The sequence below is a fragment of the Rousettus aegyptiacus genome, unplaced genomic scaffold, assembly GCF_014176215.1.
Source record: "Rousettus aegyptiacus isolate mRouAeg1 unplaced genomic scaffold, mRouAeg1.p scaffold_m13_p_3, whole genome shotgun sequence".
In the NCBI taxonomy this organism is placed as follows: domain Eukaryota; kingdom Metazoa; phylum Chordata; class Mammalia; order Chiroptera; family Pteropodidae; genus Rousettus; species Rousettus aegyptiacus.
In genome coordinates this window covers 79857328-79871790 of record NW_023416306.1, presented here as the reverse complement: position 1 = coordinate 79871790, position 14463 = coordinate 79857328, and the positions used below count along the sequence as shown (strand labels likewise).

At 35.6% G+C, this 14463-nt stretch overlaps 1 protein-coding gene across 1 annotated transcript in view; it reads right to left on the bottom strand.

Annotated features, from left to right (window-relative positions):
* The window catches only part of IARS1 (isoleucyl-tRNA synthetase 1), an 88442-nt gene that overhangs the window by 66191 nt on the left and 7788 nt on the right, over positions 1-14463 (bottom strand). The window contains exons 3-6 of the mRNA XM_016128851.1: positions 14263-14419; positions 13881-14000; positions 11812-11894; positions 10585-10702 (exon numbers count right to left, since the gene is read on the bottom strand). Coding sequence (XP_015984337.1) covers positions 10585-10702; positions 11812-11894; positions 13881-14000; positions 14263-14419 — 478 coding nt within the window. The remainder of the gene's footprint in view (positions 1-10584; positions 10703-11811; positions 11895-13880; positions 14001-14262; positions 14420-14463) is intronic.

Sequence of the window (14463 nt, the reverse complement as noted above, 5' to 3'; positions counted from 1 at the left end):
ATCTTTTGTCTTCAGCTGAATATGATATATAAGGTGATGGCTTCAGCTGTTTTGGCAGCTTATTCATTTTCCTGGGTCTCTCCCATGTATATAGGAGTATACATGTTATTAAAGTTAATTTTGTTTTTCTACTGTTAATCTGTCTTTTATTACAGGGATGTCTCAGCCAAGAATCCAGAAGGGTAGAGGGAAATTATATTTCTTCCTGTACAGAGTAATAGGCTATACCATACAACCTAGGTAGTAGTAGGTTTATGTAAATGCACTGTGATGTTCACGCAAGGACAAGTTTGCCTAAAAGATCCTTAAGAGAAGCATGACTATAGTCACAAACAAAACATTTTAATTGTATCAAGAGGGATATATAATGGAGGTTTTGTAACTGCACGCAGACTTCATTCTTTAAGATATTCCTTTCTCTGATTCAAGCAGGCTTAGATTGCTATAACGGTATTGTGATTTGCTTGCTTTTTCCACCCTTACCCTTCCACTTTTTTATGCCTCCTCCCTTAATCATTAAGGCTTAGGACATAAGTTTCCAGCCAGTGTCAAATCTTTTAAGAATGAAACTTCAGGTCAATGGATCATGAAACCATAAGTTTCGGTTAAACTAAGGATAACATCTTGACTTTAGGCATGTTTTAGATCCAGACCATCTAGAAGGAACAGTCCCACAGACCATGGGACCAGATGGGATGACACCACAGCTGATTCCAGAACCAGGATGAGCATGATAATCAATTACCCACAACCCCATCTACCTTAGTTTCAATTTTTCCCCTATGTAATCTATTTCCTTGAGGCACCCGGAGAGTCAGTTCTTTGAAAGCCACAGCTTGCCTGTGTCTCTGGGACTCGAAACTCTCTAATATAAATGCTTAATTTCTTTGCTGCAAAACCTGTACATATCTCACCGACTTAGATGCAAGGAAACAGGGGGATCCCTTTGCTCTAGTAACGTTTCACTATTACAATAATCTATTTTATAATAAGTTCATAAAGAGGTAGATCAACAAAATAACTATTTTGGAAAATAGTTATTCTTTATTCCAAAATCTAAAAATGAGTCATTTTTAAATACCATATAGTTGAAAAATTATAATATGCCCAAATTGTAACAGTGAAATGCTAGTTTCAGTCTCTCTGACTCCATTTTATTCAAGGCTGCTTTGCTTCCATGGCCTTCAGGTTAAATAGCTCGTGCTTAGTCTTGGATATAGAAATGCTAATCATTAGAGGAATTCTACTTGCCACTTGAGTTTTATAGCCTCTTTACCAGAAATTGCCTCTCCCAAGGAGATAAGGGAAGTATGTATAAAAATAATGATTGTTTACCAAAGATTTGACCTACCTCATACCAACTAGTCAACCTGCTAAGAACGAAGAAGTTTCACAAACATCCTAGAACCCCTGCTGTCTACAGTTGTCAATCACCGCTTACTCCTCCTTTCCCCTCCACTTCCCTTTACATAAAAGAAGGATGAATTCTGTGCTTTAAGATATTTCTTTAGGACACTAGTCCGCCATCTTCTCAGCTTGCTGGCTTTCTGAATAAAGTAGCTTTCCTTGCTTCAACACCATGTCACTTGACTCACTGGCTGTTGAAACCTTGGACTCGGTTACAATATTAATTCAGTTCATTAAAGAAAAAAAAAGCAAAACTCTGTGGCAACCAATACACAATTATAGAATGGTCAAAGTGAAAAAAGAAAATGCCAAGTGTCGGCAGGATGGAGAATAATCAAAACTGTCTAATGCAGGGGCCCCTAACCTCTGGACCGCAGACAGGTGTTAGTTCTCAGCCTGTAAGGAACTGGGCTGCACAGAAAGAGGAGAGTGGCTGGAAGCGAGTGAAACCTCATCTGTATTTGCAGCTGCTCCCCAGTACTAGCATCACTGCCTCAGATCCACCTCTGATTACCAGGCATTAGCTTCTCATAGAAGCACTGGTCCCTGGTGCCAAAAAGGTTGGGGACTACAGCTAGTCTAGTGGGGGTATAGTCAGCATAACCACTTTGGAACACTTCATGCTTGTATCTATTACAGTGGGGGCAGCAAGACACAGCCCCCAAGTTAAATCTGGCTGTCACCTGTTTTCATACAGCCCAAAAGTTAAGGATGGTTTTAACAGAGTTGAGTACTTGAGATAGAGACCATCTGGTTCACAAAGCCTAAAAAATTTACTATCTGATCCTTTACGCAGTTTGACAGCTCTGAAATGAAACCAATTGTAAGTTATAAACCCTGAGTCAACAATTCCACTCCTGGGTATATATCCAATAGAAATATGTATATTAAATGCTCCCCCAAACCAAGTTCTAGAATGTTCACGAAAGCACTGAAGAAGGGCCCGATCGGGACCTCTGTAGTGCAGAGGCCTCACGATGTCCTTGGCTTCACTTTTCTTTGCCCTAAAGCTTAACAATAGATTATCCCCAGCAGCCTGACCCAGAGCGGACCCAGAGGACTGTCCCCTGCCATTGAAATTGCCTTGAAACTTATGATTAATGCTCTTATGCTTACTGATCACAACCCTTCTGGCTACCATTCTTTCCAGACTATGCCCATCTTTGTTCCTGGGTTACTAAAGCCACCAGAGGACCACGTTGCTAGAGGAAAGACTCTGTAAATCATAACAGACCCACCCCCAACCCAGAATGGTCATGTAGCCCCTGGAATAATGCCCAGATTTTCCCTTAAATACCCTAAGCCCGACTGATAAGGCAAGGTAGTTTTTGAAGGTGTTAACCTGCTGCCTTCTCTGATCACCCTGACAATAAACGCTTATTTTAAATATCCCAACTCCTGTGTTGGTCTATTGGCTGAGTGGCACTGGCAGCACAAGGCCCAAACTCAGTTGCTCTCCGGTTTCAGCACTATTGATAAGAACCACAAACTGTGAATTACCCAAATGCCCACCAATAGTAGAATAAATAAATACTAGACAGTAATTAAAATGGTGACGTACGAACACACACCATGGATGACTTTTGCAAACATAATCTTGAGCAAGAAAAGCCAGGCTCAAAAAAGAACGCACTGAATGATTCTATTTATATATAGTTTAGAATCAGCAAACAAATCAATGCTGTTGGAAGTGGGGGTGAGGGGTTGAATGGCTCAACTTAAGGGACCATGAGAAAGGAAAGCTTTTGATAGGTTGATAACGTTCTTCATTTTATCTGGGTGTTGGCTTCACAGATGTATTCACTTTGTGCAAGTATATAGAGTAGAGCAAGTAAATGGAGGAGCAGAAAAATGTTGTCTTATCATTAACCAGGCAATAGGTATTACGATATAAAACATTAATTGTAAAGTACGGTAATGAATATAGAAACCTCCTCTAAAACAAAACAAAACAAAACAACAACAACAAAAAACCTCTAAAGGGAAACCGAAGTAAAATATTATAATGATTTTCTTTGGGTACTGGGATTATAATTTTTTTCCTTCTTTATATCTTCTAATGGCTTCCAGTTTTCCAAAATGAGCATGAATTTCATAAATAATCCAATCAACCAGATCTCTAAAAACAAGAAATTTAGACAATATAATAAATAGATAAATAAATATTTTTATATACCACAAGCTTGGTTTATCCTTTGGAACAGATGGAAGCACTTTCTCCATTAACTAGATTTACTTCTGTACAGCTTGCTCTTCCAATAAGAGGAAGTAATTTGTTTACTTATGGAAGAGTATAACCTTTAAAAATTCTAGGAGCTCACAGCTATTATGGGGTTCTAACATGCAAAAATTTAGTCACCAAGAATTTATGTTAAAAATGTCCATAGGAATATTGGTTGTTACCATTTAAAAAAAAGAAGCTATGCCCCCTTCCAATGACTCAAATGTCTATCAAAAAATGAATAAATAAATTATAATCTATTTATTAAATGAAACACTTATGGCAGTTAAAAGTAAACTTATAGCTACATATATCAAGATGAAGAATCTTGACGACACAAACATGGCAGAGTGAGAGACCTCCCAGGATTTCTCCCCTGGAAACAATAAGCTGAAGATCTAAAACTCAAAAGAAAACACCCAAACTGTACAACGGCACCTCTGAGCAAGCAATCTGTGTATAAGAGCTATCGCAAGTCAGAACCCCAGGTATCAGGTGGTGGACTGGGAGAAGTACAGAAGCTGCCTTTCGCATCCTCCAGAGCTCCGTACAGGAGGAGGAGAAGAGGAGAAATGCGGCAAATTCCGTGAACGGCCCTGCCTGGGAGAGTTGTGAGCTCCATGTGGCCGGCGGCAGTGCCCAGGGACCAGGGCAGAAAACAGAGAACTGGGAACAGCAGAGAAACAACAGTTGATTATTACCAGCCCCAGTTGCAGAATGCCAGACTGAGCTGCAGCCCCCAGCCCCCAGCCAGATGGCCCCTCCCTGCATACCCTCCTAGACCGAACACCATGGAGTCCCAGAGGAATCTGAGCAAATGCTACCAAAACAGTCACTAACAATGACAGGGATTGAGACTGAAGGTAGCGAGCGTGATTGAATATCTATAAGGAAAAAAAAGGCATTATTAAGACTATATAAAGCAGGAATCCAAGAGGCTTAGACACCACCTCCTGGAAACCAAAAGAAAAATGCCTTCTTTTTAACAGGCTAAAGAGAGGCCTTTATATAATAAATCTTCTTTCTAGAAAAAAGCAGAATACACATATTAATGCTCAGGCAGAAAAATAGTCTGTTAAACACCATGAACAACCAAGGTGACAAGGTAGCTCAGAAAGAAAGAGAAAAATCTCCAGAAAATCAGAAAATAAGCTTAAAGATATAGAAATATGTAACTTTAATGACAGAGAATTGAGAATGGTCCTTCTGAAAACACTCAATGAGATCTGAAATGAATTACATCAACAATTTCAGAAATTGAAAAAACAACTAGATGAGCAAAATGAGTTCTTTAGCAAGGAGACTGAAACCCTAAAAAGAACCAAATAGAACTTCTGGAGATGAAGAACACACTGAAAGAGGTGAAAAAAAAAAAGATGAAATAGCAAGCTTGGGAAACAGAGTTGAACAAATGGAGGAAAGGATCAGTGATATCGAAGTCAGACATCTAGAAATAAATCAGAAGGAAGAAGAGAGAAACCAAAGAACAAAAATAACGAATGAGAAATACAAGAACTAGCTGATACCATCAGGATAGGAAACAGAAGAATAATGGGCATTCTTGAAGGGAAGGAAAAGGAGCAGGGATTAGCAAGCATTTTCAGACTAATAGTGGATGAGACTTTCCCAAATTTAAGGAATGAACTAGAGCTTGGAATTCAAGAAGTCCACAGAACAGCCAATTATCTCAACCCAAAAAGGCCTTCACCAAGACACACTGTATTAAATTATCAAAAATCAACGACAGACAGAATTCTAAGGGCAGCCAGGGAAAAGAAGAAGGTAACCTATAAGGAAAACTCATTAGATTATTGTCGGACTTCTCAGCAAAAACCTTACAAACCAGAAAGTAGTGAAATCGAATACTGAAATGATTAAATGAAAAGAACTACCAGCCAAGAATAATGTATCCAGCACAGCTCCCCTTTAGATGTAAAGGAGAAATAAAGACCTTTACAGACATACAAAAGTTGAGGGAATTCTCCACTATGTGGCCTGCATTACTGAAATACTGAAAGGAGTCAGCTAACTTGAAACAAAATTAAAAAAAAAAAAAAAGAAAAAAAAAACATAAGTAGAAATAAGGTGACTAGTAGGCAGATAGAAGCAGAAGAGTAGACCTCTTACTAAGAACAGAGCATTATAAACTTAGATAATAAGAAGAGATTTGCTATAGCAAGATAGTAATGAAGGTTCAGCATACATAGGGACAAATCGAGACAACAATGACTGAAAAGCGGAGGATTCAAAGACTAAATTCACAAAGGGGAATGGAGATAAGGTACATGCAGAAGAAAATAGATGACTGTGTATATATATAGGTACATACATATATATAAAACTATTCTCTACATATTCGTAATGGTAACCACATGCCAAAGATTCAGAACTGAAGTATAGAACTTAAAACAAGAAGGATCACAGGGAAAACCCACAAAACTCAACCAAAATAAAAAAAAAAACAGACACATGAGGACAAGGAAGCAATAGAAACAATGTGAAACTAGAACGCAAAACATAAAATGGCTTTGGGAAAATGTCGTATTTCAACAATCATCCTAAATGTAAATGGACTGAACTTACCAATAAAAAGACACAGAGTTGCAGATTGGGTCAAAAATCAAAACCCAACTGTATACTGCCTCCAAAAGACACATCTCAGTTCCAGAGACAAATACAGACTCAAAGTGAAAGACTAGAAAATATTTTGAGCAAATTGCATTTAGTGGAAAGTGGGAGTAGTGGTACTAATATCCGACGAAACAGACTTTGAAATAAAACAGGTAAAGAAAGATACTGAAGGACATTTCATAATGATAAAGGGAATCAGGCACCAAGAAGACATAACACTTATTAATATCTATGCTCCCAATTAGGAAGCCCCGAAATATGTAAAACAATTACTAACAGAACTAACAGAACCAACAGAACTAACAGAACATAACACTATCTCAGTAGGGGACCTAAATACCCCACTGTCAGATATGGACAGATCATCCAAACAGAAAATCAATAATCCTTAAATGACACATTGGACCAACTGGACATAACTGACATTTATAGAGCCTTTTATCCCTAAACAGCACCTTATACATTCTTCTCTAGTGCACATGGAACACTCTCAAGGATTGACCACATACTGGGACACAGAGATAGCCTCAACAAATATAAGAGGGTTGAAGTCATACTAACTATATTCTCTGATCATAAGGCTTTGAAGCTAGAGATCAACTGTAAAAAAAACCAGGAAGAACCATGAATACATGGAGATTAAACAACATGCTACTGAAGAATGGCTGGGTCAGAGAAGAAGTAAAAAGAGAGATCAAGGGATACACAGAAATGAATGATAATGATAGTACAACATATCAAAAATTTTGGGACATGGCAAAAGTGGTCATAAGAGGAAAGCTCCTATCGTTAAAGGCCTATCTCAAAAAACAAGAACAAGCCCAAATAAACAATATAATGCTTCATCTTAAATTAGGAAAGGAAGAGCAAATAAAGCCTAAAATCAGCAGAAGGAAAGAAATAATCAAAATTAGAGCAGAAATAAATGAAATTGAAAACAAAAACCAATGGAAAAAATAAATGCAACAAAGCTGGTTCTTTGAGAAGGTTAATAAAAGTGACAAACCTTTGGCTAGACTCACTAAAGTAAAAAGAGAAAGGAAACAAATAATAAAATAAGGGAAGAAAGAGAAATAAAGGGAGACACCACAGAAATACAAGGGGTCATATAAGAATACTATGAAAAAGGATATAATAACAAATATAATAACCTAGAGGAAATGGACCAGTACTTAGACTGAATGGATCTTCCTAGAGTGAACTTCCTAGACGAACTGGAAAAAATCATCAAAAACCTACCAAAGAGTAAAAGTCCAGGACCAGATGGCTTCACTGGAGAATTTTACCAAACATTCAAAGATTTAATACCTATTGTCCTCAAACTCTTCTAAAAAATAGAAGAGGAGGCACTATTTCCTTGCTCATTTTACGAAGTGAATATTACTCGAACACCAAAATCTGGTAAAGATAACACAATAAAAGAAAACTACAGACCAATATCTCTCATGAACACAGATGAGAAAATCCTAAACATGATAATAGCGATCTAAATACAGCAACATATTAAATGAATAGGACTACATCAAACTAAAGAGCTTTTGCTCAGCAAAAGAAATCGTTAACAAGGTAAAGAGACAATCATTTGAATGGGAAAACATATTTGCAAGCAATGCCTCTGATAAGGGACTAATATCCAAAATATACAAAGAAGTCATACAACTGAATAACAATGGAAAAACAAATGATCCACAAATGGGCAGAAGACTTGAACAGACACTTCTCTTAAGAAGACATATAAATGGTCAACAAACGTATGAAAAGATGCTCAATGTTGGTAGCTATTAAGGAACTGTAATTCAAAACCACAATGAGATACCATCTCACACCTGTTAGAATAGCTGTAATAACAAATGTTGGAGAGGATGCAGAGAAAAAGAAACCCTTTAACACTGCTGGTGGGACTGCAAATTGGTACAACCACTATGGACAACAGTAAGGAGTTTCCTTAAAAAACTAAGAATTGATGTACCATATGATCCAGCAATCCCTTTACTGGGTGTACACCCCAAAGATTTGAAAACCCATATCCAAAAAGAGTTGCACACTGATGTTCATATCAGCATTATTCATGGTGCCAGGACATGGAAGCAACTGAAGTGTCCAAAGATAGATGATTGGCTAAAGAAGCTGTGGTACATATATACAATAGAATATTATTCAGCCATAAGAAGAGATTAAATACTGCCATTTGTGACAACATGGATGGACCCTGAGATAATCATTCTAAGTGAAATAAGCCAAACAGAAAAAGTTAAGAATCACATGATATCACTTCTATGTGGGACATAAACCTAAAAGCAACAAATGAATAGGACAAACAAACAAAGACCCATGGTTATGGACAACAGATTAATGGTTACCAGAGGGTAGGAGGGAGGGGCAAAGGGAGTGATAGATGGGATAAAGTGGGTCAAATGTGTGGTACTTTAAAGAATTTTAAAAAATTAAAAAAAAAAAAAGATGAAGAATGTTTAAAATACAATGTTTAGTACAAAAGAAAAGGTGCAGAGTAAGTATAGGGTGTAAGATTTAAAAACATGCAGAACAATAATGATGTTTATGGATACTCATGTAGATAGTAAAAGTACGAAAATATGCATGGGAAAGAAACACCAAATTCGGCAGAGTGGTTACCTATCAGGATGTTAAGGAAGGAAATGGAAAAAAGAAAGGTAATGTAAATAAATCATAAATAAAATTCACTTAGATAGAAATTAGAACCAAAGATCCACAACTATAAGTAATTAGGATCACTGTCAGAAATACAATGTTAAGTGAGAAAAGCTATATAGAAAAGAATACATAATGGATCTTTGCATTTGTACAGAGTACAAAAACATACAAAACTAATCAACTATTATCTGTAATATTTGGTTACTTTTTTAAAAAACGAGATGCATGCACTGAAACTCATCAAATGGCACCCTAAAGATTTGTGCACTGAATTGTTTATAAATTTAACAATCTTCCTTAGCTACCACCCCCCAAAATATAAGCAAATACTGATCTCTATTAATGACATACAAGAAGGGGGAAAAAAAGCTAACAAAAATGAAGTACCAATTTCTATAAAATACAGAGGACAGAAAAAATGTTAAATTAGACCATGGAGATGTTATTAGCAAAATTCATATTGTGGGAAATTCTACAAGACAAAACTTATCTCCTAAACAATTAAAGAAAAAGGGGGGGAAAAAAAAGATGAAAAAGGAGCCCTTCAGATTAATATAGACCAAAAAGAATTAACTGTCACGAATGAACCTTCCTTACATCCTGATAAAGAAACAAACGAAACCCAAAATACGATAAAATAGCTGAGGGATAAAAGGTATGACATAAACTATCAGCAAACACAAATGTGAACACAGATGATACTCAGTAATTAAAGAATTATAAAGTAGTTAATATTAAGAATGATTGATGATGACTTTTTAGGTGTGATAATGGTATTATAGTAATGTTAAAAAAGAGATAGTACTTAGTGTTTGATTCTCTACATTTTTATGTGCTGAAAATATGTTATTAAAAAATGCAACACAATATAATCATAGAAGGATATTTAGGAGACATGAAGATTAGCAAAGATCAAGTGGGATGTATGAAAATATTCTATAAGATGAAAAGTGCTTTTGGAATGCAAGTTTTAATAATATAATTCCCAATCTAAGCATGAAATAAGAGTTGCAAAAAACCTAATGTCTATTAAAAACAAAGAGGCTCAGATAAACTCTCAGAGATGAAAACACATCTTCTACATATACATATGAGAACAGGTAGTTCAGATAGTTTCAGAAGAGTTACTGCCTTTACTATCTATCTAGATAAGACAAAGCAGTATACTTTACAAACATCAGATATGTCTAAACTCTTTTATCATACTAACGACAGCAGGATATTCCATATATCAGAGAAAAAATCCTATTACTGTGCATCAATGTCAAATCAGATTTTTCCCCAAATACCTCTAACAAATAAATGAACTACGAGGTCCCAGAGACATAAAAAACCCCCCAAATGACCCTTGTGAAACAGTGACTAGAGGAAAACAGGGAAGAGCTAAACTTATTAACCAAAGAGAGGCACAAAAATATGGTCAAAACAAGCAAAACCTATCACAAATCTCATGGGGAAAAAAAAAATCCCTCGGTTTTAATCTTAACAGAGCCTTGGTTTGGTGACTGGCAACATCACCAGCACTCAGTAAGAAATGATCAAACTGACAAGACTCCCCCAGGCTAACATTACACATTGGGACTAGTATCTTCATCACCACAATCATTTAACTTCCATGAATATGACTTAATGCCCAATGATGTCATACATACCTTGTAATTCTGGTGAGATTCAAAGTTGGAAAGCGGAGTGTTACAGGCAGTAGAGAAGGGCATGACTTTCATACCTCTATAAATAAGGCCTTTATCATAAAGTTGTTTGAAGACCCACCTAGTAAATAAAGAGACGAAGTTTTACAATGATTAAATAATCAAAATTCTGTTTCCCCAAATGCAAACATTTCCGCTGGTTTCTGTTCATACAGTTTGTGTCAATCAAAGATGTAAAAACCCAATGTCTCTCAACTGAAGACTAGCTGGTAAATTGTAATAGATCAGTATAATTAGATGTTATAAAGATATAAGAGTCTAATATTTGTTGACATGGAAAGATGATCATGATTTAATGTGATTGAGAAGTTAACTGACACCATATTGTATAATAATGTCAATTATTGTATAATTATATAAAACTGTACATATCAGTATACGTAGTTACATTTTTCAGGAATGCTGAAAAAATAGATTTTCGCTAATATTTCAGCTATGGCTGAAATTTCAATTTTTGTTTTTCTTAATAGTTTCCTGATATACTGCATAAATTTCATGATAATGGGCAGTCTTACAATGCCAAATTTAAAAAAGTATAAGCCGCTGGGATTAGGATCAGATCTCTCTCCTACAGCTAGCCAAAAACTTTATTAAGTACTTAACATGTTGTTTTAAGCTAAATGTACCAAGACGCTGCAAATGTCAACAGGTTCTCCTGTGGTGACCACTCACCTCTCTCAGTTGGATGCCAGAATGTACTGGTGAGAACATAATTTGTTTAGAAATGTACACAGGAGTAAAACTTTACTCCTATGTCCCTGTCACAATAAATGAATTAAACCCTCTCACTTGCTAAAATACATTTACATTTACCCCAAACCACAGAATGCACAAGAATGAACCCTAAAGTAAACTATGGACTTTGAGTGATTACAACAAGTCAGTGAAGGTTCAATTGTAACAAATATACTACTCTGGTGGGGGATGTTGATAATGGGGAAGGCACATGTGGGGGCACAGGATGTATGAGAAATTTCTGTACCTTCCTCTCGATTTTGCTGTTAACCTAAAAATGCTCTAAAATATAGTCTTTAAGTCTTAAAACAAAATAAATCTATCCCCAAAGATTTCAGATGATTGTGAACCTAAACACAAATTGATCCACACTATAGTACCTCTCCACTAATATAACAGAATATTCATTATATTTACAATTTCAAATAAACCTACCAGACAGATTCCATGAATTGAGGATACAGAGTTTTGTAGTCATTGTCAAAGTCAATCCATCGGCCAAGTCTGGTAATAGTAGACTTAAAAATATTAGAGTTATTAGAGAATGATATTTGTTATTGTACATCAATGTGTTTTATTTCTATTATCACCACATATGATGATTTTGGGAAAAAAGAACAATTAATGGTTCAAGAAAATCTATATTATAATCAACACACTACATAAGGTTAAAAACCAGTTTTTTTCTGGCATTCATCCTATAATGCAGAAAATATTTACAAGTATTAATTTTTTTAATAAAAGTCTATCGAAGCTACTATTTGGTAAACATCACAGGTATAACTGCTGCTGACTTGAATTATTAATGGATGCTAAAATTACCAAGTTAAAGTATAAAAGAAACAGGATATTTGCACAGACTGTCCCTAGAGGACACTTATTAAGTACAAAGGAAAAACCCCGACTTTACAGAAGAGTTGAAGAAACCTGACCGGGTCACCTTAGTAAACAAAGTGAACATCATCAATGAGACATATCAGTATCACAGGCCTCCTGATATGATAAACTGAGAAGTGCATGATGTTACTTCTGAGGTATTCTTTCCAAAAAATGCAAAACCTCAACTGAATCATGAGGAAGCATCAGATATCGAAGGATCATCTACAAAGTAACCGATCTATACTTTTTAAAAGTGACAAGATCATAAATGACAAAGAAAGATTGAGGGAATGTTCCAGATTAAAGGAAACTAAGGAGGTATGACAACTAAATGCACTATGTGCTTCTAAATTGGATCTTGGATCAAAAATAAAAATTAGTGAGATAAATGGTTAAATTTAAATAGGGTCTAAAGTATTATACCAATTTAAATTCTTGCTTTTGATAATTATACTATGGTTATTGAAGGCGTTAGCTGGGAAGTGAGTGAAGAGTATAGGGGAACTCTTCATATTACTTTTGTAATTTTTAATAAGTCTGAATTATTTCAAAATGAAAAGTTTAAAAAACAAAAAAAAAATTTAAGGAAAAAAAAAAACAACCCACATGCTTATTATAATCATCATCAGGATTTTTTCCTACTGGTGACCAGGCAAGAAATTTATATTAGGAGAAAACTGAGAAGCTTTGATCTTCAGGTTGATGAAATAAAGTTTTGTTCACCAATGAAGAGAAGCTACTTAATGTCTATGCAGGAAAGAACAAGATGAACAGTCCTGGAGAGATAACTTGGCAGGCTCAGGCTGAGTTTAAAGAATATAAACAAGAGATCAATTAGGAGATTGTTACAGAAATGGAGCCAATGGTGGGTGAGGCTAAGGAAAGGCTATGGAATGAAAGTAAATGACTAGATAAGAGACAGTAAGGAAAAAGACAAAATAGGATTTGGCATTTGATTTGATCATGAGGATTAATGTCTGAAGCCTAGAAGACTGAAACCATTGGCAGGATAGAGAATTTTAAAGAATAGTAAGTGATAAGATGGAGAAGATAAAAAAAAAAATTAAGGCCATCCTTATTTTTAAGTTGTATAGACAGACTAATCTAAGAGCCAGGGAAGAAACTGGGAGTTGAGGAACTCTGCTCCTAAGACCATAAGAACAAGAGAGCCCTGATAACACCTGATAGTTACTTAAAGGTACTAGCTGTGGGAGCTCTACCACTAAGAGTGGGCAAGATAGGAGTTAAATTAATATAACAATGGGTTTAAATTTTAACGGATTTTAACATCTGAATTTTTATATTACAACATTCAAGTTAATCTATTTGCAAGGATGGAATGATTCCTGTTATATACTGTGGGTAGGTAGGAGATTAAATATAAAAGACTAATCAAGCACAAAGAAATAAGAAAAGAGAGGCTTTGGTTTAAGTCTAGGTAATAGGGTTGGAGGTAGAAGCTAACACTCCTTTAAACAAGATGGTCAACCCCTCTTATGTCACAACCTCACATGGACAGACATACTTTTGGGAGCATCATAAAAAACACAAAGGACCATAAATCATTTCAACTTCCATTTAAATCAGAAGTTTTTGTTCATTCTACTGAAAATAACCCAACATACCTTCCATTCAGTGGAATATCTCATCACAATTGCTCGGCATTGATTGTTATACTCCACAATCCCCATTTTGGTTACATCCTCTGGTCCTCTGATTCCTAGTGTCTTATCAATTTCATATTCCTGATAATGTAGGATAAGATTGTTAACAAACTACCCTACAAAACAAAATTGATTTAGCGACTCTAGAAAAATGAGATTTCAAAAAATTAGTTCTCAAAAAATCTACAGAGAAAATGAACTGCAGAGTTATGGAAACGAAGTAGAAGAAAAAGTCTGTTGTAGTAATAATTCACCATATGTTAACATATTACATGAAATGCTTACTAAATCTAATGGTTACTAAAAAATCAAAATATTATAAAGGCTGGTGACTCAAACATACCACTGGTAAGCCATGACAATCCCATCCAAATCTTCTGTCAACGTGAAACCCACTCTGGTGAGCGTATCTCGTAACTATATCTTTAATTGTCCCTGCAAGTATATGTCCATAGTGAGGCAGTCCAGTTGCAAAAGGAGGTCCATCATAGAAAGCAAATCTATAGGAGATAATAAAAATATGTTAAGTTACTTTAAAACAGAC